This window comes from Coptis chinensis, unplaced genomic scaffold, assembly GCF_015680905.1.
Source record: "Coptis chinensis isolate HL-2020 unplaced genomic scaffold, ASM1568090v1 utg3369_pilon_pilon, whole genome shotgun sequence".
In the NCBI taxonomy this organism is placed as follows: domain Eukaryota; kingdom Viridiplantae; phylum Streptophyta; class Magnoliopsida; order Ranunculales; family Ranunculaceae; genus Coptis; species Coptis chinensis.
In genome coordinates, this window is record NW_028238145.1 from 57,366 (window position 1) to 82,405 (window position 25,040).

Here is a 25,040-nt window from a genome sequence, read left to right on the forward strand (position 1 = left end):
AATTGATTGAAGGATAGGTATATAAGTCATACATAAAAGCAAATCCAGCCTAACAATATAGTTAAGTATGACAAATGTAGATGTTTTAAGAGTACTCTCTCTCTCTCTCTCTCAGGCATAAGAATTAGTTTTGTATACGTAGTTAAAATTGATATACATAATCAAAGTATGATAAAAATAAATAAATAATCACAAAAAAAATGGATATTTAGCTTTTGGGCCACATTATAAATGGGTAATATGCAGTTGGTCACCAATTGTTCATTTATTAGCTATTGGGCCAAAATTAATGGTTGACTGCGTTGACTTTGAGTTGACCGTGATTGAACCGTTAGTCTGAAAAACTGATTTTTTGTAATGCCTAAAACACTCCTCGCACGTGTCTATGATGTGAAATTTGAAATCAAACAAAAAAACAGTAAAATTAAGATTTGATCCAACGGCCCCAATCAATATAGCCGTTAGAAGCTGTCTTCTTCCACTCCCTATATATTTCGACCATGGGAGCCTATCTTCAAACATACACTTAAAAAAATGGGTGGAAGTGAAATGGTGGTTCTCTCTCCTCCAAAGGTAAGTTTCTCACCTTGTGACATGTTTGACCTTTCTCTTTAATGACAGTTCAGTTGGACCAAACGCAAAATAAGCAATTTTAATTAGGACTAATCCCTAATATGGTAGATTATTGTTGGCACTAATCCCTAATATGTGTTTTTTCAGGTCTGCCAATTTTGCAAGGAAGAAGGGCATTATGCCTCAACATGTACTTACATAGGTGTTCACTGCCATAAAGCTTGGTGTTGTGGGTTTATGCGTGTGATTTTACAGTATAACGAGGCTGGTACCCTAGAAACCAAGTTGCTTAAGTGCTCATTCGAGGCTTGTAGTATTGTGCAAGAGATCTACTCCAACAAAGAGGTGCTTCCAAGTTGCCAATTATGCAAAGAAGAAGAATTTCTCGCAAAGAGTCGTCACTTGTGCCCACAATGTCATTTACCTACTAGTACTTGTGAGTGAGTGAGTGAGTGTGTACTCAGTGCAACATGAATAAACATGTTTTTCTAACAAAAATAAAGCTGGTTAAATCTGTATTGATAATTGATCATTTGAACTTCCATAATTTAGTTTGCATAGGTGAACTTCCATAATTTAGTCTTCAAAAGTGAACTTCTATAACTTCCATAATCGATCATTCTGCAAAAGTGAACTTCCATAAATAAAGCATACAAAATAACAAAAAATATGTGATGCCCATAAACAGCCACGAAAGCAGCATTGCCAACTTCAACAGAGTATCTAAAATAAATAGAGTGTCTCAACTAAGTAACATGTTGGCCTGCACTACTGAGGTTGGGATTGAGTAAGAGACTCACTTAACACAATGCAAGGTGTAGATTGTCCTGGTGTCGAGGGAGGTTGTGAATCTTCACCCAACCACCACCCCAAGCCTCTACCACCTCCTCTGCTGTACCACTTCTTGTTCCATATCTCCTAACAACATTTTCAAATTTTTCTACCGGTTCTTCCACCTCTCCTTGCTTCCGGGGACTTGCGATTCTCGACCTTCGTGTTCACCCGGGGACATCAATCACTGGATGCAAAATCACATGTTGGCTTGCACCTCTCCTACCACAAGCTCTTCCACCTCTCCTTGCTCTAGGGACATCATTTTGCAGATTCTGAACTTCACCTTCAGGGACATCAATCACTAGCTGCACATTCACATTATTATCCCCACCTCTTCTTCTACCACCACCTCTTCTTCTACCACCTCTAGTTCTTGTAGGATAGGGATATCATGCCCACCTTCTGCCACCACCTCTTCTGCCCGTTCACCTTCATTGTTCTCCGCATTCCCAACTTCAGGTTCAATGTCTTCAGTTTCATTGGCTCCATCTGCTTTTCTTGATTTCTTTGATGGTTGATCTTTCCCTAGTGGACATGTCCTCTTATTATGCCCTGGTTCAAGACATTTCTTACACTTTCTCTTACTTGTTGCCTTCTCTTCATCATCACCTCTTATCCTCTATTTTTTTAGGTCTACTTGTGATTGTTTGGTTGTACCTGTGATTTGCAAAAGGAAAGTTGAAATCAACAGCATCTATAAGCCCTTTCTGCCTATCTGATATAAATGTAAGTTTCTCTGGGTGTTTGTTCAAATGAGGTTTCAGATTCTTCAAGAAATCATTCCATGTGCACTTATCTTCACCTCTGCATATATATACCAAGAGGAAACAGCCCATTCATAGCATCTAATCCAATGACACTCAATACACAACCCCCATACTTACCTTTCAGAAAGCATCCATCTAGACCAATTATTGGTCTACATCCTTGAACAAATCCATCAAGTGATGCCTTATAGGTCAGGAAAAAACCAATAAACTCACCATCTTGATCCCTATACCACTTTGCCAATGATCCTTCATTCCTCTTAAGTATTTGTGTTTTCATTTCTGCTATCGTGTGGTAACTAGCTTCATAGTTACCATTGATCCTCTCAAGTACTCTAACTTTAGCCTTCCAAGCAGTATAATAAGAAATGTCAACCCCAAACTTATCCAACACTTCCAAAATTAGGTCTTTGGGTTTCATCTGTGGATGAGATCTTAGAAACCCTTCCAACTTATCAGCCACTCATCCACATGTTGCTTGTGCATTCTTATTTTTTTTCCATCGACCTCACAATTGTGAGTCTCCACATAGTTCCTCAACTTGAAAGTGTGTTTGTCACTCATCACAAGTCAATACACCCTCCATCCACGATGCGGGTCCTTACACTTCAAGTGGATTTTTGGTCTTGTTATTTCTAACTTGAACATAACTAAACTTCGATATATTGCAAGGTTCTTCATAAACTCCCTACACTCTTTTAAATGTTCTCCATTCCATTTTAGGGCGTGATTCTTGCAATCTCACTACGTGGTTCCATTTCCTTCTATTCTCTTACGTTCTTCATCTCAGATACAAATTATTTGGTAACTTACCAAAAGCACGATGTCATCATCCTCATCATTATTATCCCCATCCAAATCGGGTTGCTCATCCACCAAATCGGTTTTTCACCTTCACTTTGCCCCCTATCTATAGGGTTAGGCACAAAATCAACATCTTCCTCATGAGGAAGAAGTTTCACTAACATAAGCGATGACTTAGCTTAATACTAGGACCATACTCATCTCCCACTTGTATAAACATATCAACCTCATTATCCTCATCGACTCCACCCTCACAATCTTCCACTTCATTGTCAACCAAGTCCTCAAATGTCACACCACTATCAATCACGGTACCGTCCAATCCTTTAGAACATCTTCTGCGGTGAGTTGAGGTTCCACCTACCCAAACTTCAAAATAGAGTTTTTGGCTTTCATTGGTGTTGTAGAGGTGTAGGATGAAGTCTTGGTGACTTTCTTAGTCGAAAGCAATGGTCCGATTTGGAGCTTTTGGTGTTATTGGGGTTGTGGAAGGAACATGGTTAAGCCTAGGTGATTTTTTCTAACTCGGACACACAACCACCTTTTTTTTTTTGTTTTGGTGTTGTTGGAATTTGTTGGGTTAAGATTAAGCCTAGGTGATTTTCTCACTTCATGGTTGATTTGGTTTGTTGCTTTTGGTGTTGATAGGATTTTTGGGTGTTTTTTGTTGGATGTTGGGGCTTCAAGGGCTTATTGACACTGGTGGGGGCTTGACTTGGTTGTAGGCTATCTTCAAAACTTGATGTGGTTACAAACAAATGATACCTCTTATCTCTTTCAGGTTTAATCAAATCCCACATTTTCAACATATCCTTATCATTATTAAAGTAAGTCAGATGTCCCCTAGCAATGAATTTGACACATGATACTGGTTTGTCATCCCCAAACTGCTTATGTATCTCCTTGAGCAAATCAAGATAACACATCTCTTCACCATTTACCTCATAGTCACACCTCTCCACACCCCTATACATAGAGTAATTAACCTTCTCGGGTGCAAAAGGCATCCAAAAACCATCATAGTGCAACACAAATACCCTATCACCTCTCAGAGTTCCCATAACAGATACAACCACACTATTGGAACATAAAATGAAAATAAACTATATAAATCAACAATGGAATAAACTTCATAACATTTATAAACTTCATAACATTCATAAACTTCAAAACATTTATAATCCATAATAAACTACATTACAATCCATAATAAAACATAGGGCTAAAACATAAACATAAAGACCCTAAACATAACAAGCAAAAGCATGACACCTTAGAGCCATTGTACCAAACATAACACCATCACATTGAAACAAAAATAACATCACTTCCTCTTATTCTTCCTCTTATTTTTTCGGTCGCGATGATAGCTTTATACTCTCGGGGACACATCAAACCCTCGCTTGCGGTGCACAACCACTCTAGGTTGTGCTTGACTTCCCCCTCCAACGGTTTGTGCTTGACTTGAACTTCCCTCACCCTTAATCTTAACCTTAGCCTGAGCCCTATCCTCACCCTCAGCCTCACCCTCCCCAGTAGCATTTGGATTACTTATTGCATCAAGCCAATCCAGATACTCCAAGTCATGCTCAGATAGATCCTGATCATCATCAGAATCAAATTGAGGTAGTCCTACAGCAACCCTGTCTGCTTCTTTCTTGTCCCTATATTCAAATATGTGATCATGGACTTCTTCACGAGTTACATCATCACCATGCTCATCAACATAAGCTCTAGCAGCCCTAACCTCATCCTCTGCCCAATTGTTATACCCAAATCTACAAACAAACATTAAATGGTCTGGATACTTCTCACCTCTCCTTTGTTTTGGACTCTTGCCCTTGCCCTTTATACCCTTGCCCTTACTTTTTCCCATTTGATAGGTCTGTGAGACAACAACCAACAAGTGAACATTGTGTTACATTTTTTAAACATTGCCCAAAAGGTGCTACATTTTTTAAACAGTAAAATAATGTGGCAACAAACTACTATATACCTCTAATTGACCAATATTAAAAAAATGTACCTATAGTATTCCAGATTACTTAAAAAGCCCTAATTTTTTGTATTAAAAATTAGGGTTTGGGCTCATTACTGTATTTAAGAATTAGGGTTTGGGACCACAACATAATAAACAATTAAGGTTTAGGTCATTTTTTTAATTGATAATTAGGGTTTGGTCCAAAAAGACACCCACGTACTTCTTTAAACAAACAAACATTCAAACTATGCAAAACAGTATAAACAATTGAACAAACGTAACTAAATTGAAAAAGGTTTAATTTTTACTTACAAACTAACTTCCTTAAGCTTGAATGCACAGATCAGATCTACAAGTCCAGTCTATCTTCTCCAAAACTACCACATTTATTCCTAGCATTTGAAAATGTGTTAAGTTGGTTCTTAGTGTTTGAAAACAAGTTGTCTGAAACAGATTTGCTACCCTCACACACAAACAGGTTGTCTGAAAGAATGATGTTTGAAAACAGGTTGTCTGAAAGAATGACATCTAAAAGAAGTAGGTGTTTTTGGGCGGTTAATTAGTGTTTTTCCCGCTAATAGGATATGTAGTGAGAGATTAGGACGCGTGTCACAAATAAACGGTCAGGATAAAACGTTATGGTGGCTATTGATTTGAAAATAACTTTGATCTTAGCAGTTTATTTCAATCACGTGCAAGGGTAAATGTGCCATTTTAGAAAATATGGACGGATCACCGTTAATTTTGGCCCAATAGCTAATAAACGAACAATTGGTGACCAACTGCATATTACCCATTTCCCATTTATAATGTGGCCCAAAAGCTAAATACATTTACATTTTTTTATATAACTTAGGCCATCACACTCACACACATTTTCCAAACTGCCTCTTCAGTGCACCACAGACAATTGCTTTCTCTGCGCAATGAAACCTCCAAACAAACATCACTCGATGGACAACTTTGTACACGTATTTATACAACTCTTGCCAGGTTTCTACAAACTGATAATTGTTGCTATCTACACATATTTCTCCTCCTGTAGATTGGGAAGGAGGCGTCACCTTTAGAATGTGAATTGGAGAACTGATTTTGCTTACACTTCTTGTTCTTCACCACACGGGTATGGGTTTGAGCAAATTATTCTTTTCACATCAACTCTGTTGCATACAACTTGCCAATCTAGAAGTTCTTCTCATATCCTGCCACTTTCCGTTGCCTGTCATTTTGGACTTCACACCAGAAAGTTGTGTATCCAAGTAATTTTGTTTCCCATATTGGAAAAATCAAGTGTCTTTTCCTTGAGCTAATCTCGTCAGTGAGGGCCAAATCAGATAAAATAGTTCCCCTTTCTGTCACATGTATTAAACACCCGAAAATGCACCTAAGCAATATATATCTCCCTATAATTTGTTTTCCACACTCTTCCCCGACTCAAACCCCAACATGTAGATTCATTTCTAGGTGGTCATACCTTAGAAAAACTACCAATCAAATCTCCTTTTAGGGTAACTTTTATCAACCAAATACAAATTGAACAGGGGGTAGTAGAGGAGTAATCATCTAAGCACCTATTCATTATGGAAGGTTAGCTACAAAAATTGGATTTATTTAAAATGTAAGATTAATAATAACTTTCCTCACCAATTTCACACCCTACTAACACAAGATCTCTTAACAACATTGGTCTACTAAATTCCAGATAACTTACTCCTAAGATCTTTGAGAGCATCTACTACCCCCGAATCAAGATTGTGCTTGAGCAATTTCCCTTGGACAGAGTTGGACCTTCCAAACAAAGGACCAAAAACAGCGATCAGTGACAAACAACACATACAAATGACTGTTAAAAATCATTTACAGGATCTTATGAAAAGTCAAAATCCAGTTACAACAATAAAGAAAAGCATGTATACAAACAAGATCGATATCCTGCTCATACGCATTTTATTATGAATAGAGAACCCAACTACAACTACAACAAGAACAAAAGTGTTGTTGTTTCCTCAAGACCACACTGATAATTCTCTAAAACATAAATACAAGCAGCAAATCATACATAAAAGCCTATGTGCTAAAAGATTATGAATGCAACTGTTGCCAAAAGATTGTGTGCTACGAAGCTAAAGAGCAATTCATCTAATTTCAGTGCTCCCCTTCTCTTTCTCCAATTCACTTTCTCATACCATCGTACTTGTTTTACAATAAAGTCTACCCACATTAGCATGAGAATGGATATGCTATTTTGTATGAACTTATTACTTACTTTTGGGTTTATCCGACATGTTGGGAGTTCAAAACGATTTTTTTTTTTTTTGGACAAGTAAATTTTATTGGAATATAGCCAAGTAAATTTTATTGGAGTCCACAACAAACTTGTTAAAGGTCTTGCACAAGATTCCTACAGATAACTGACATGTTCAAAGCATTTACTCATTGTTTCCACACTACTGAAACCCATAATTAACGTGTAAGATGTAATAATACAAGATAGACATGGGTCCCTCGAAAACCTTCTAGAAAAAAAATTATTTGTCTTCAAAATAGCATAATGTGATGTTACTGGAGAATATAAAATTTCCCATAAAATGAAGCAACTTATGTTCACATATTAGGTTACAGCTGGAAAATCATAAATCATCTGATAGACTATAGTACTATACGGCTAAAAAATAAAAAAACTCTTAAGCATTTTTCAATGCAGCATGGTCGATACGCTCATGTTCTCTAATTCGAAATAACTAATAAAACTTCCTTCCTTTTGTTAGAAACCTCGTCACGCGTTATGGGAACACAATCAATCATTATTCCATCCCATTTCAATGGATCAGAGTGTGACAAAGCAAAAATGAAAATGTAATAGAAGCTAACCTGTGTTCATGAAGCATCTTCTCAAACTCCTTCTGTGAGGCTTTTATCTGCAAAATATTCACCAAATTAAACTTGCACTGTGGACAAGTTAGACAATACATAAGAGTTGCTAATAGTTGTAACAAACACGAATAGATGGACAATTTGATTACATATGTTGTTTTGCAAGCTTTATTTCCACTCTCCATTCACAAATGTAACAGCCTTCTTTTGCGTAGTTTACAAGAGTGTCAAAATTGGAATCATGCCATCATCCACTAGTATCAACAACTCCACATAGAAGAAGATGGGGTTAAGCCTTGGATTTGCGATCCCAGGTAAGATCGACATCACATTCTAATCTAAAGTCTAATAGAGGTTGTCATTCGACAGTTCAATTTTTGCTTGCACACGTAGTAGGGACATTTTACCAACTTCCTTATGATTTTGCATGTTGGGTACCATTTAGGGTGAATCTACCTATAAACTAGATGAAAGTGATGGATATAAACAAGATGATCATCTAATCAGTGTTTGCTGGTGGAATTCCAGACGTATGTTATGATCTTTCTCTAGATGATGAGATCGTGTATGTTTACCAGAAAACTCAACGGATTGCTACTAGGCTAGATCCGATTGGGCCCATGGTTCTGAAGAGATGAAAGGGGGAGTGCCCCAAATGATCTGAGTTCTGCTTCCAAAGGCAGGATCAGAGAAGTGGGAGGTACTGATGAAGTGCATTTCTCGTCTTATCCTGCCAAGGATTTATTTGAGACTTTTGCAAAACATTTTCAAGGAAGACGTGCTAATGAGACTGTGATGGAGCCATCTGCGGAAGAGAGGAGATTTGAATCTCCTATAATGTTCTTAGATGGGATGAGGGTCCACATGGTGGAGCCCATCAAGACTACCTGGGTCGGCTCTGTTAACACGTTTTTGCCCCGTGTAAGTGATGTTAAGAAGATCGAAGTTGATTATCATAATGCTCCTGCAACTGCTGATGCTGAGGTGAATATTGGTGATGCTGCTAGCAGCACTTTTGGGGTGAAAGATATGGCTCCGAAAATTTATGCAGTGGAAGTTAGTAGAGCTGATGGAGAGAGGTACCTCGTGCCTCGATTTCTTCCATCCGAAGGTTTGTTGAAGCCTTCATATATGACATATATGAATGGTCCTCAATCACGTTTTCTTGTCCGAGCCAAGAAGGTGATGATCCTAGTCTGGCGGGTAGATGGGCTGATCCTCTAAGGGCCAAGGATAAGGGAAAATAAAAGGTTTTAGATGCTCCGAAATCATATATTGCCCATACGATTACACTTGCACTTTTCTGTCTTGCTGGGTTCTACCTTTGCTTCATTTTGTTGCTTGTCTTCGATCTTCAAAAGTTATCTTAAAAGTTGCTACAAGGAAAGATAACGATGCCGAATACACACTAAACTTGAAAGTCGGGGAGAAGTCTTTTGGTTGACTCATTTAGAGTGAAACTCAAGGACGAGAGTTTCAAAGTCAAGGAGAATGATGTGAATCATGTAGAGTACCTGTCCAAGCCAAACCCAAGACTTCATTTTATTATTTTTTGTGTTTTTATTACATTTTTCTTTTATCATCAAAGTGGATTTTTATATATATAATCAGAATATAAGTATAAGTATCCCATAGAAATACGACAAGATTACAAGAAGGGCTACGAAAATAAAAGAAATACAAGGAGAATACAAATTAAAACAAAAAATTAGGAACTTCGATCATGCTTGGCTGAGCAAGAATCATAGTTCGGGATTTCGGAATTATCGGAATTCCGACAAATTCAAAAACCGAAATTCATAACATTTCGACCCATGTCAAATTCGGAATATCGACTAATTTCGGAATCACTAATATTTCGACCTTATGTTGTTTTTTCCGGTTTTTTGAAAAACCGAAATATTGGGCGGAATTCCGATATTTCATTCGTAATCCTGAACACTAGCAAGAATACAAAGAGAATACAAACAAAAACAAACAATTAGGAACTTCAATTATACTTAGCCAAGCAAGTAACCTCTCTAATCTGAATATAAAAAACGTGGACTCTCTTCACTCCCAAAACATTGACCAAAGGGAAATGAACCCAGAGCCACAAATGGACCCTTGAAACCCAAGAGACCAACAACTCTTTCACTGACCAAGAAACTACCCAATAAATCCTAGGTTGACTCACAAAATGACCCCAGAGAGAGGGGACAGTGGATGAGAGTGTGACTTACTCGCCATCAATCATACATCATACACAAAGGGCAAAATTTAACAATTATTTGTTTTCTCCTAATAAGGTTATCAATAGTTAAGATCTTATTATGAGTTGCACACCACATGACAAGGTATTTTTGCAATCAAAATATAAGATCTACGAAAATCAAGAATAATTCTACCTCAACGGTTAACAGGGAGATAAGAAGCAAGGAAGAAACATCTCCTCTTATGAGTTTTTGTTTTTATTACTTTTGTTCAGTTGGTTTACGTGGCATATTATTGGTTTACATTATTGTCAGACAAACCCTAAGTTACCAATAAGGGCTTTGTAATAGATTGGAGGTGGGTACATTTGTTCTTAAAAGTGTTAAAAGTCTAGGCTTTTAGGGTTTATTTCTCTTTCCGCTAACTGTAATTTTGGGTTCCATCTATTTAATTGATGTTGGATTGCATAATCGAACCTTTCGTGGTTAATCACATCAATAAGGCTCAAAGAAGCTCGACAAGATAAGAACAAGGGTTTATACTCGAAGGATCTATTCAAAAGGATTTACCAGGTCGGTGGATGGTCTAAGGAAAGGGGATAGGTCCTACTAAAATGGATGGTCCAACCATCCTACCAAACCAGCTATACAATTCTTACCTATCAGGATCCACAGTTCCTACCACACTTTCGTCCCACAACGCTAGTTTTATTATAAGCCTACCACTACGGGATCAACCGTTTTAGTAGTATAATCCTAGTTGGAATGGGGAATTGACTCCCACTCTTACTAATAAGTGTTTTAACCTTTATAAATAGGTTAATATAGTAAACCTCGTGTATCTCGACTTTGGTTTTGTATTGTTTTAATAGAATAAAGTCAATAAACAAAATAAATAAAAAATAAAAAATAAAAATAAAATCTAGATCATAGATAGAGCCAAAAGTAATCCAATCAATCTTGGTTGTAATTTTTCCATAGTTTCGAGAAGATGTACATTACTAACAATGTTTACGCTCAACACCATAAAAAGAATAATTCTTATTACACAAAGGTATAAGAAAAGGGTCTCATTCTTCTAAAAGAGAAATCAAAACCCATCATTTATGATCCAGTGATACATTATTACACTTTTAAGTAACAACACTTGCAGGAATTGAAGCTATATGTTTCCAATGGTTATTGAAGACCTATTGTTAAAAGGGTTATTTAGGCTTTGGTACCACTTTTCAAATAAATTAGGAAATAGTGCCACTTTTTTTCTTGTTGTCAATTGACCGTGGTCAATCCGCTAATATTTTCAAAATGGCGACATTACCCTTCAACATGTTTTAAGTAATTAGACTTAGTACCACTTTTTAAAAAGTAATTAGGTTTTGCTACAACCTTTTAAGTAGTCACTTCACCACGTGTTACATCCTTGTTGGTCATTGCGATCATATATGTTCTTGGCCGTTAATTTATAATTTGCTTATCTCGAAAAAACTGATAAAATAAGGAGGGTAAATTCCCACATATCATTCTCTCTATCCATCATAACAATATCTTCCTCTCTATCCATCAGACCCATCATCTTCTCTCACTCAAACCCTAACACTTATTCACTTTCTCAAACACTTACACATGAAACAATTTCCTCGAAATCTAAAATTTAGAACATAAACTCTTACTTCTCACCACTATTACCATAATCTTTAAATTTCATCGTCATTTTAAAACAAACATAAGTGGGTGTTTGGTTCTCATTTTTTCAAAAAATCATTTTTTCTTAAAAAATATTTTTATGAAAAAATATTTATTCTAAAAACAGTTTTTCAATAAACATGTTTGGTTGTGATTTTCCTTAAAAGCTATTTTATCAAAATAGATTTTGCACTATCTTTCTCGATATATTTTGGCATATCGTGGCATAAATCACTAAAGTCTAAAACATCCGGGGAGTTCATTTGCCTTTAGCACCCAAAGTGTTTCCTTCAAAGAAAAATAGTTTTTTAACTTGAAAAACAAGTTTTACCTAATTATCATAAAACAAGTTTTTGGGATCAAAAAGTGTTTTTTGGATGAAAAACTATTTTTTTTTTAAATAGAAACCAAACACATTTATTTTTTCAAAAAATGTTTTTTCACTAATAAACACTTTTTGGCAATAAATAAATAGGATCCAAACACCCCCTAAGTTTTATTGTTTCCTTATTTATTTTAAAAGTTGTATTATTTCCTAATATCACTATTAAAAGTTGTACCAAAACGTAAAAAACCCTATGTTTTTTTACGTGAAAGACACAATGAAAGGGTACTGTAGACAATATGAAAACTCAAACATATTGAAACAGTTTGACCGTGGTCAACTCGGTCAATTAACATAAGTAGTACTATTTCTTAATTTATTTGAAAAGTGGTAGTATTTTCTAATATCAGTCTAAAAAGTGGTAACAAAACCAAAATAACCCTTGTTAAAACCCAACAATTCAAAATCCCTTTCTATTATTAGATTTTTGGTTAACCGTAGCATTACAACATCTAGGTTAACTGAAAACATGGTATCAGATCCATAGATGCATCTAAAAAAGAGTAACCTGAAGCAAGTTTCAGAAATCTCCTATAAAAATAAATAAACAAGGAAAGAAAAATTACAAACAATGTTATATGAGTCAAGAAGATATCTCACCTCCGTAACCAAAGCCTTGCTGCTCCAAATGAATGCACCCTGGGATACACAATTCAAAGTAAAATTTCAATCAACAATCATACATATGATAGCTTTAGTGCACAACTATTAGCACAATAGCACATATGATTTAACATTTTCTCCCAAAATGAAGATTGAAATAATGAGTTACAAACAATAAAAGTAAAGTAAAGAGATGCCTGTTCTTAATTGGCTTAATTGAACAACGTACTTTGGAGGGGAACACTTTTAGCAATGTACAATATTTTTTAACACTTATGTAAATGTACTATTGTCGATCTAACAATTATATCTAAATCTAGATGGACGTCAGTTAAGTGCTGACTTGTCTTGTGAACATTTGTTCCATTCGGCAATATAAAATTATGTGGAAAATTGTTTACACCTAAGCTTAGCACCACAACACACGTGACTTCAAAGTCATATATATTCAACAAACCATATTACAAATACCACTTCATTTTTAAAAAATTGCAATATCGTGAAATCTCGGTTTTGGGGGAAATCAACACCGAAATATAGCGGCACTTCTAGTAAAAGCCAAACCATCTCTATAACTGTTCATTTCTTGAAAAATAACAAAATAAACAACATAGTGATTCCTTCCGTCTATCTCAAATATTAGCAAGGGATTGTAAATTCCGTCTATCTCTTTTAGCATAGTGATTCCTTCCCCAAAATGCTTATTTTGAACAATCACCTTTTTAAAATGCCTATTTTTTTTTTGGGAGGCCGAAGGGATATTGATGCAATCACAATTGCAAAAAAAACAAATTCCAAAAATTCCCAACTTAAATCAATTTAATTCAATCTCCAAAACTAAATTAGCCAAAGGTCTACAAGTTCTTATATAGAAGAATAACTTTTAAAACAAATAAAACTCTCTAAATTTGGAATTAAATACTCGAAAAATAGCAATTAAAGCTAATTCTAATAAATCAATCAAGTGTTGTGCATTCATTCTAGTGCACACTCACGTGAATTGCATGCTCACTTGTAGATGCATACAATCAATCAATATATATATATATATATATAACCAATAAACAGGTAAAAGGCATACTGCTCCATGTGCTGCTTGCTGCTGACAACGATCCGATGTCACAACCCATACTTTTGGGCAACCATCTTCCTTCAAAGCTACAACCTGTGGTATCATTCAAGAGAGGAAGCATAAGAATAAATATGACAAGGATAAAAAACCATTGCTTCAGTAACAGAACAGACTGTACTTTCAATGAAAGGTGAATATTACTTTTCTTTATTATTTAATTAGGAATGGATCTTAAAATCGAATTTCATTTCTTGTAAAGACTATCCCGGAATTTCTAAATAATTGTCAGGTTTTCTAAAAAAATAAAATGAAATCGAGTTGTAAGTTGGAAACTCATGTAAATTTAGTTTAATTACTTGGTCAAAACCAGTCTACATCAAAGTTGGTACCAAAGTGCGCAGCATTTACCTGTCAAAGACCATTTCGACTCACATTTTAATCAGTTTCGACACCTTTCCTTTCTTCAATTGTGCACCGTAACTTGAAAACCCAGCATCTCAACTACTAAACACGTATGTTTCTTTGGTTTCTCTTAAATTTTAAGGCACATGACCATGACAGAAGAAGTTTTGCTTTTGTAAAATTAGACCACCAAGTTATGGAGATACAACGTTCATCCTTAGTGGCATAGTGCAAAGTTCAAGTTTTGCTTTTCGTTTCCTCACTTCTGTAATTGATCTGAAGAACGTGGAAACAGTCACGTCAATACTTGATTCATTCCGATCTTCTCTATTCTTCCATTTTTATTGCTTTACCTCATCTAGCTGAAGAGGGTAATATCCAAATTGATTTAAATCTTTGAGAAAAAACAATACAGTGAAGAACAAGGAATTTCAAGTCATTGATGATTAAATAAAGGTGACTCCGAAATCCGAGAGCAAGCAAATAAAAGCACCTGAAATAGCTCTTCGAATGAGGTGTTCTTCCTCCAACCAATAATGTCGAACAGCTAATGTCTAATGCGCAAAAGGTAGGCAAATGGAAATCGTGACAATGTCTACAAATGTGATTTCATATCAAAATTGATATTCCCGATTTTTTATTTTTTTTAAGGTTATGGGGCTGGGCAGACCCTAACCTGTATTCAAGTTAAAATCTTAGATAGATAGTTATCTATTCCAGGATTTACGAAACAAGTTGATCCACAAGTTTGTTGTAAACGGATTGCAACAGTAGTAGATGGTTCTGCTTACAAGGACATAACCAAGAATATAGAAATTCTTAAGCTTGCTTGAAATGAAAACAAGATACTAATCTAACTTGAACTCCTAATTAAAACAACAGCTCCAACATTCTACATCATTTTAACTATTTCATGATAATAAAACAAAGAGCAATAGAAGGACAAATAAACAATACGTGGTGAAGCATTATTGATGATCGAAAATAAATATACTCGACCTTGCAGTTGCATATAAAGCAATCCAAAGTTGTTTTAAAGGACCTATATGTGATTCTACTTAACTTACCTCTTTCTCAATCCATGCATCAGCACATGACTCACTTGAGAAAACTACATCAATACTGTAGCATTAAAAGACAGAAGGAACATAAAGTTAATATCATGACCCTGGTAAGAACTTGGGAAAAAATGTCAAAACGAAAAGGAAATGAAAGATTAATAAATGTGAAAAAAACAAAGTTAATAGAATTGATAAACCAAAAAGAATAATTTCACTAGTAAACAAGCATGATATCCTACCATGCCAGTGATTGTTACATCATACAATTAATGAAATAGAGCATTCATATAAAACCTCAATTATCCATACATACAACCACCGAATCTCTTCTTGTATAAGGGGAATCAATCTAGGCATACTTGTAAGGGCATTCTATCCAAATTCCTGAAATCACTCTTTAAATTATTTATCTTCTACACTTGTACTAAAACAGACCCATTACATTACTTAGTAGAAAGATGTCACATGAGATAACATTCCTTTTACCACGCTAAGCTTTCGGAATAGTGAACTAAATATGGTACTTCATTATCATTTTAAATTGCAAGGATTGGTGATTTTAACTTAAAAACAACTTAGCTCAACTGTGAGAGAGAGAGAGAGAGAGAGCTCAACCACCGCCGTCGCTCGTCGACCGGTGGTAGGGCTATGATCTTGATTGATTTTTTTTGGGCCTATTAGTACTACGATCTTAATTTCATGGGAATTTTCTGAACAAACGATTTCAACCTTTGCAGGTCAGTTGTAAGTATTAACATTTGGGTCATAATTGATCCTTTTCTTTTCCGATTTCTTGGGGTTCTTTCATCTCCTTCAAATATGTCAGTAACTATAGCAAGCAATTAAATGTCAATCTACCACGGATGACTAGCCAAATTCAAGGTTTTATGTTTTACCTTATAGTGTTTAAGTTGTTTTGTTTTATGTGGATTGTCTGGGTATTAATGAAGGAGATCTGGGTTCTTGATTGACACAATTACACTTTAGGGTATTGTTTGCGACTAGCGTAATGATATAGAGATCTTTCTTGTGGTTGCTTAGTTCCAGAATTACAGTGTTGTGTTCTCTGATTCGTTTTCGTGTTAGGATAAGGACCCCTTAGTAATTTAATAACACATACCAACAAACTAAAAAGAGACATGAATTATCAAACTTACCCAGCAAAATCTTCCTTGTGAGTAGGGAATCTGGACATCAACGCGTCAAATACCACCACCACTTTTACCTCTGTAAATTTTCCACAGATTATGGTGTGAGCTAACTACATAGAGAAATGGAACCAAATTAAGCAAGTACAAATTCCACTTTCACCTATCAAACAAATGATTCCTTACTAATTCTTTCAAATGTTCAGGGAAAAAAAAATCTTAACTCAGACGTAGTAAGCACTAACGATTGTAAAAATCTGTACCATATAGATAGCCAAAGCCCCAAAACAGGTCTTTTTTTATACCTTTTTCCCATCAAAAGTTAAGTGGATACTATAAGACTAGAAGGATAAAAATGTCTAAAGATGACCATAGAAAAAACTCTATCCACTACTCCACGCTCCATGCACAAGCTTCATCCCACTACTTTCCTGTACTCTACCATTCTCATTCAGTTTCCCCAAAATGTAAAGAAGAGATCAGCACCCCTCCCTCCCTCTCTCTGTAAAACATAATACATGGTTTCAAGGCATTGGAACTGATTGACCAAGTGTATGGACGGACAACTCTTCCTTTTATCTCTCACTCTCTCTTTGTCGTTGTGATACTGCTCAATCAACCTACTTTACATCATGACTTGCGTTTTGCAACTGTGTCAATTACGCTCCTGTAGTATGTCAAATGTTTCTTCTTAACATTCTCTTTTACACTACACTCACTTCCAGAGTTACTTCTTAGTGTTGTCCTTCAAGTACTTTTTGTTTGCTACTTTTTGTTTGCTAGACAATTTACCTTGGTATTTCTATTGGTAATCATTGATAATAACTGTTTTTTACTTTTTTTGCATTTTAAGGAGTTAAGCTTTGTGTTTATAAGAGACTTTTCTACTTTCGTTTTCTATGACTATAAACCTAAATTTGGTCAAACCTAAATCTCTAGGAAGATCAAGTAGACTTATATCTAACCTAATATAGATAAAAAAAATTGTCATCTTTAAAAAGAAATCTAACAATCCAGAAATGTCGAGTTTTTGCAATCATCTTTGCCTAGGTTAGAGGTTTCCAAATGAGTTGAAATTTTGTCAAGATGATATTTATGATGAATAAATCATATCCACAGAACATTAGGTTTTAATTCATTTTCTAGGTGAAATTTTACTTGCGTATTGTATGTACTTCTAAGAGCGGGATTGACAATATATATATACTAACCATCGTACGCCCTTTAAACCCATAGAGCCACATCCTAGCCACTCCCAAGACGTACAAAATGAATTAGGGCTTGATTTCTTTTGTGGATATGATCAGCTCACAATATAGATCATCCTCACAAAAAATCATCCTATTTGGATATGTCTAACCTTGCGAAAACTAATATTCAATTTTGAACTTTTATCTAACGGTCCAAAATTTTCCGATTTTATAATAACATTTGAATAGGTTAGACATATTTGAATGAGCCAAAATTTTGTGAGCATGTTATTCATGGTGGGGAGATCATATCTACAAAATATCATCCCTTAATTCAACTTTTAAGTTCTTGGGAGTGGCTTTCTCTCCCCATATATATATATATATATAGGGGGAGAGGAGAGGAGGATATATATACAAAATAAATCTTGTTGGCTCAAAGCTTGGAGAATTAGCTATTTAGCTCGAAAAATGGTGTTGTGATCAGTAACTCTAATTCTGTGAGATAGCTTGTTTAGCACCAAGCATGACAGCTTTTGACTCTTAAAGGGGGTTATAATACAGCCTTCAGGTACTATGCTAATCTGTCTTACTGATGATATGTTTATCCAATGATACGAGAAAGCTTGATGACCCTTATAAACAGAGTGAGGTGATTAGTTTCAGATTTAAAGTGCTGGCAACATGAGTAAACGTAGAAAACAGAAACTCAATGTTCTCAGCTTTGCCGAACGGAAGGGGTATAGAGGTATAGTTGACAATTATGTCTCAGTGTATTGTTACTCTATAGTTAAATCTAGGAATAAAGTTGTATCGCATATGGGATATGTTGTGTATAACAATAAAAAAAAAACCAGCTTATGCTTTTTACGAAGATGAAGAATGAAGCAATCGGGCATAATAGCTGAGATTAGCAGGATATTATATTGTAGATCACATCACAAACCTCCCAATTGAACAGTTATGAAAGCTACTAAAGAAAGGACACAAACCTCTCAGTGTACTGAAGGTTATCAATTCATCAATGAGCTTCTGGCGAGCAATGTCAAGTCTGCCATTCATAAAATGCTTCTTCAGCTTTGTCCAATAACCACATACATTATAACCATCAACAAGCAGAACGGGTACAGCAGTTTCAATACCCTGACTTGTACTGTAAAAAGAATAAAGAACCCACAACTTCAACATCCTAGCACCTCTGAAGATAATTGGCTAACAGTCAAAATCATGTCCAGTCCTGCGACAACAGAAACCAGCATGGATACACATAATTACTAGTATAGCGTCACAGTTGGATCTAGATAGAGTTCTGTATCTTCCAGCTGCTCCTCCTTCTGCCCCTTCTTTTTGCGGTAACTAGTAGCAGGCTTAGGTGTGCTGGACTTTTTCTTGTGAAACTCCTGGAATAGTTTTAGAATAAGTTTATCATCGAAGAAATAGTTTTCCCATAACTTGACAAGATCTAATGGAAAAGTGATTAGGGTTCTTCACATATCCAAAATTCCTTACCCTCCATAGTTTTAAAAATTGCAAATTCTGTTTGACATTTGACGTAATCCTTCGAGCACCTAGATCAGAATCCTGTAATCGAAAAAGTTGTTAGTCATTAATCAATACATTTTAAATTGGAAACGCAATAAATTCAGGAAAAAAAAATGAAATGGTGCGTTCTCTAGCCAAATGCTAAAACTCAGAGTTATTTCCCTTCACATTCCACAATTAGTACGATAGATGGGGACCCTAAACACATCTAGCACAAAGATAATAATAGTGTGCAACTTCTTTGGACACAAATGCGTTCAAGTCATAATTTTTAATGAAGAAGATCTTGACGCCGTCATACCAAAAAAACAGCTCGTTTTAATGATTCTAAGCTCACAAAAACTGATTTAATATTGCATGTAAATTAACATCAGAAAACAATTGAGAGTTGTTGAAAATTGCAAGTTGAATTTGGTAGAGTTTGAAATTTCGAAAGTAGCTAGTTTTTTTATTAATGCCGATCCCCATGGCGTCGAGATCATCCTTACCAAAAATGATGTGGACATCAATAGGCCCAAGCCTAGATGCATAAAGTGGTGTCCATCTTTTTAGTAGTCTTTTATTTTTAGAATGCCATGTGGCATATTACTATTGGTTTATTGCTTTCTAGGATAGTTATAAATAAGGGACTTGAGGTTAGGGTTAGACAGTTGATGTTTAATAGAGATTTTCTTTCTCGGAGTCAATAAAAGAGACTTCTTTATTTTAGGGTTCTTAATTGTTTTTCATATAAGTTGTAGATTTCTTCTTCTTAATCACTTCCGCTCATAAATTTACATCAAAAAATCTTAAGATAAACCCACACAGGTTCTATAAGATATAAGCTCTCATTACATGCATGTGTCAAAAAAAGATGGACGCTATAAACACTTCTATGTACTTAAGTATTGCCCTGCCAACTAATAAAAATAGGGTTTAGGCAAGAGTAATTTGATATATGGTTTTTAGGCATCTTCCTTTCTTCTTTTGTTGTAACAAACTTGTTCTACATCAGAGACTAATGGTTAGTTACTAAGTTAATGTTAGTTCTGCAAAAGTTAACCAAAACATACAAAACATCACACATAATAGGCCATAATTGAATCCACTTCAAGGCACAAAAGATAGAGCTCATCAACCTCATAATATCCACGACAACCATCTTACACTTGGGATCCATTTGGACCAAAAAATGAATCACCTTGTGTCCTTCTAGGGGGGATGAGCATGTCAAGCTTCTAATCGTTTATGCATACTTGAGCTAAAGTTCCTTGAATACATTTGCATCTCTCTAAGAACAGTCGACTATATGAACTTGCATATAGTTCGACAACTGTGAAATAATTAAGGAATTATTGTAGCACCTGTTGAGATGTTAAGCCACACATAAAAATATATAAGTCATGGGACCTCTCCACTTATCACCAATTGGTTTTAAGTTAGAAGTTCATCTTTAATATCGTATCAGAGCGGGCTATTGTGTTTGACCCAAAGGGTTTGTTGTTTACTCCACGTAACCCAAGTATGTTTGTCCACGTGTTAGGCTCAAGTAATGCCACACATGAGGGGGGGTGGGATGTTTAGTCCCATATGGAATATGTTAAGCCACGCATAAAAGTATATAAGTCAGGGGGCCTCCACTTATCACCAATTGGTTTAATCAAGCAATAAGAACTGATTCCGCAACTTCACTCTCATGTGTTCCCATGTACTGAATTTCTGCTGATTGCCCTGTCGAGAACGTTGTTCCTCAATCCTCTTCCACCACAGAAGTGCATTACCCTTCAACTTCAGCTTCACAAACAACACTTTCTGCTTTTCAACCATGGGTTTCCAGTCAAAATAATTCTGTAAAGTTGCTTCACATTCCAAGTAATCTTCAGAGTGCATCTTTCCAAAGAACTCAAGAACTTCAACTCTAGTTCCCTCATTGTTCAGATATAATGCATGTAATAACATGTCCTCTAGTCCACCACAATCAGTAAAACCTCTTTGTGCAGGAACATAGAATGGGTTTTCCTCTCCTTCAAAGTCATCATCCTCTAGACTGCCTTCCGGTACGAACCAAGGGTTTGTGGTTGCCTTCCGGAGTCTCCATACAGGCATCCACACATTCTTGTTACTGAAGAGCTTGCACAGGTCGCGATAAATCTTCAATCACACGCTGCATCTCAGCCATCTCTGTTTGTTGGGCTTGATTTCCTCTTCCACCACGACATCTACCCCATCCAACCATTGTTGTAGATCTAGGGTTTAGCTATGATAACAAAATTTGGTGGAGTCTAGTAGTTCAAAGGACGATAGACAACACTAGGGAAGGAGATTTAACAGGAAATCAAACAGAAATTGCACAAGAGTTGCATATAAATAAAATCAGAACACAAGATTGAGAAGGGTTTAGAATCCTATAGTTCATATAATCAGAATTCTTTATAGAAATGAACAAATGCTGCTTACAAGGACTAAATAAGACTATTTATAATGTGACCCAACAACCCTAAGATCCTAGCCATCCATATTCTAGAAAACTTTAAATCTCAGCCCTCTTTTTATTTTAATAGTCACATGCTAGTCACATGACAACTAAAAAAAGACTAGACCCATTATAATAGACTATAAACCATAACAAAGCAAAATAAAGAACACCAACAAAACTAGCTACTTAAAACAATTCCCAACAATCACCACCAAAGTACTAATTGAAGCAGAGTGATCACCACCAAAAGGTCAAGTACTAAGATATGTTTTTTTATTATTATTATTGCCTTTTCTATCATTTCTTTTGTCCTTAAAACTTTTTTATGTCCATACACTGTTAGCTTATACGTTAATATGGATGTGTATAGAATGTGTGAAATAGCATCCAAACTCCCTTTGTAACAATACATGCCACATGTGAAACAAATGCAAAGCACAAGCACACGCTAGTCTCAAGTCTGCATCATTCGTTTTAACAAATATAAATAAAGCATCAACTTTATCTCCAAAATTAAACTAAACATATACAAACATAAATTAACTTAGACACCAGCACTCCAGTTTGCAAATCTAATCTACTTATCTATGAGAGAAATTGTTGGGACAATCAAACATGTGCATCAACAAAAGAGTATAGTTCTATAAGTTTATCTCAACTCAGAAAATCTAAACAAGTAATAGACGAGCACAAACTAAAAGACAAGTAATAGACGAGCACAAACTAAAAGGAACAAGAATTCAGGGTAGATGACCTTAGAAGGCGTGCACGACTTCTTCCTTCTCGCCATGAACTTTGGAAACGCACAATAACAAGAGCGATATGGCAAAGGAAACAAAATGGACATTCCAGACCAACTAACTATCTTTGTCGATCTTCACTCTTCTTCTTAAAATGTGATGTTGCTATGGTACTACGTATTGAGGGTGGCAACCGACGAAATGGTGCAAACCTGAACAAACAAAGACATATCATGTTCAATAACTCAAGCATCAAATACAGCAAAAGAAGGAGAGGTAACTCTCAAACTAAACACAACAGATCAGACAGAATTGAGGACAAAGACATCAGCAAAAACAACAAATAACTATCAAATGCAAGAAGCCAAAACAGAACAGCAAAATGATACAATACCAAACACTAAATCCATGCATGAGAGAGAGAGGAACCCACTCGCTTTGTTCATCGACCAATTTCAGGTGAAGAACTGTAACGACCCGCCCCATCCTAGCATGCCGATATTGTCCCCACTTGGTTACTGAGGACATCTGACAATGTCTAGTTTTTGGACTCCATATAGCAGTTTCCCAGGTGGTCACCCATCCTTGGATTACTTCTACACGAGCACGCTTAACTGCAGAGTTCCCTAGAATCCACAACCGAACGATCCGGAAAAAGCCACGACGTTAGAATTTGGATGATCAATTACTTATCGATGTTAGGATTTGGATGATCAATTACTTATAGCCAAGATCTTTGGACAGCTGCCTAAGCGAAGTGGGATCACACCATGGCGCAACCGTGACCATACCTAGGCTAGGTGCATTTCCATCATGCCCCTCCTCGGGCTACGCCCAAAGGTATCACAATCCCACTACCTTAAAAACGAGCTATCCTCGGCTTCGATAACATGTCTATGTCTGCAACGCCTCCAGACCAACTCATATCTCGAGGACACGAGACGTATCCCAAGGCATTACATCAGCACTATGGATACACATTATCAATTCTAACCTGTTTAAAAAAAACTTACGCAGCAGTCAAGTGCTGACTTCATCATTCACGAAATAGAAAAATTAAAAGACTAACTCATTTTATATACACAAAATAACTATCTTAGCTTTATACATGATTGTGATAATATTTACATACAAGTTAAGTGTAAACTGTTATACATATACATATTCAACTGTAGAAATATATACAAAACTCTCTCAGACTCTCACATTAAACAAACTAAAATTCACCCAAGTCATCAAAATGATCATCAGCTATAGCAACTGTCTCCTCCACAATAGGCAATATCATAACACCCCAATTCAATTCACTGAAAATATGTTCTAATCCAACGAAACACAACGCGTTAGTTCATTTCAATCTAAACTAACAATTTGGGAAAAATACTCACCTGTCGATTAATTAAACGGAGAAAACAATATTCGAATCTCGATAGGCAGTAAGGAAATCATTTGAACAGTTAAACCTTGGCCTATAGTCTCATACAAACTAGAAAACACCCATCCAGAAAATACAAGAGGTATAATGTTCCCTTAATAGCTTGGGCAGAGAATCAGTCGAGAGATTGGGTTTAATTCCTTAACCCTAATCCAACACGTCAGAAAATTCCAAAAGAAACTTCAAATGTTCAACTGATAATTAAAATTGGGTGAAAACAATATATCTAATCAAGTGTATTTTGGGTGTTTCACTACATCAATAAAGAAAACTAAGTGAAGACAACCCTTACCAAGTAATTAATTTGGAGGCAGACCCTCCAATTGTGTGCTGGAAATTTCTACCCAATCAACACTACCAACAAGATTGATATCATCACCCTCATATTAAATCTCCATGTATATTTCAAGGTTCCAATTGGTACAGGTTAAAGGATATACGTTTGTTGCAATTGAAGAAAAAAAGATGGAGTGAGGCGTTAAACTACTGTAACAGAATTTCTCTTCGTTTTGTAGTTCTTTAGTTCTAAATTTCTAATTGATAGAAAAAGGAAGAAAATGACAAGTGCTGGCTTATCAACAGCAGTAACAATCACAAATTACAGAGTTCAGAGTTTTTTTATAATCACTAACAATCACAAATTTCGGGTAAAAATAACCCTGAAAACCAATTTTCGCCTAAAAATAATTTTCAATGAAAAATAGCCAATATTTGAAATAAATATTTTCCGATTTTACCATTTCTGTCATTTTACTATGAACAATGAGTGTTCATACCTTCTGCTGATGTATGAACAATGATTATTCATAGATCATGTTGAGTGTAAAGCGATGATTGTTAAATCTTTCCGATAGGTGTTCTTATTGATCATACATTATGTTTAGGTGATTGTTCATACCCATTTGGAGTATGAACAACGATTGTTCGTACGTCAATAAGTGTTCTTATTGATCATACATTATATTTAGGTAAGAACATTGATTGTTCATACCCCAAATAGGTATGAACAATAATTGTTCACATGAACATTGGTTATTCATACCCTAATATATGTATGAACAATGATTGTTCAGTAGCTCATGGCCTCATGTTGATATACGAACAATAATTGTTCATACCCAAAATAGATATGAATAATTATTTTTCATACTCCAATAAGTGTTATTATTGATCATACATTATGTTTAGGGATGAACAATGATTGTTCATATCCCAAATAGATATGAACAATGATTGTTCATAACTCATGTTGAGATATAAACAATGATTGTTCATACTCCAATAAGTATTTTTACTGAT

The 25,040-nt window shown here is 35.6% G+C and overlaps 1 protein-coding gene across 3 annotated transcripts; it reads right to left on the reverse strand.

The window, feature by feature from the left end:
- Positions 1 to 4,825: 4,825 nt before the first annotated feature.
- Positions 4,826 to 24,385, reverse strand: LOC147473228 (yacP-like NYN domain protein). 3 transcript variants are annotated; one of them, XM_086587695.1, is made up of 13 exons: positions 24,034 to 24,385; positions 22,740 to 22,932; positions 22,321 to 22,518; positions 19,079 to 19,150; positions 18,845 to 18,969; positions 18,562 to 18,722; positions 16,389 to 16,458; positions 15,238 to 15,292; positions 13,778 to 13,861; positions 12,694 to 12,732; positions 7,831 to 7,877; positions 6,671 to 6,747; positions 5,731 to 6,178 (listed from the first exon to the last, which is right to left on the reverse strand). In XM_086587695.1, the coding sequence occupies exons 3-13, from the start codon at positions 22,411 to 22,413 to the stop codon at positions 6,114 to 6,116; spliced, it is 888 nt and encodes a 295-aa protein (XP_086443821.1). In that variant the 5' UTR covers positions 22,414 to 22,518; positions 22,740 to 22,932; positions 24,034 to 24,385; the 3' UTR covers positions 5,731 to 6,113. The 3 variants fall into 3 exon arrangements, with proteins under 3 accessions (XP_086443823.1, XP_086443821.1, XP_086443820.1); XM_086587697.1 differs by lacking the exons at positions 5,731 to 6,178; positions 22,740 to 22,932 and adding an exon at positions 4,826 to 4,863 and having other exon boundaries at positions 24,034 to 24,383; XM_086587694.1 differs by lacking the exon at positions 22,740 to 22,932.
- Positions 24,386 to 25,040: the final 655 nt, after the last annotated feature.

Bases quoted from the DNA above. Each gene is read 5' to 3' on its own strand.
- LOC147473228 (XM_086587694.1), bottom strand. From the start codon at position 22,413: ATGTCCATTTTGTTTCCTTTGCCATATCGCTCTTGTTATTGTGCGTTT. The intron at 16,459-18,561 runs GTTTGTGTCCTT...GAAAATTTACAG, and splicing joins AACCTTCAGTACACTGAGAG to AGGTAAAAGTGGTGGTGGTA. The intron at 7,878-12,693 runs GTGAGATATCTT...AATATTTTGCAG, and splicing joins GCAAGGCTTTGGTTACGGAG to ATAAAAGCCTCACAGAAGGA.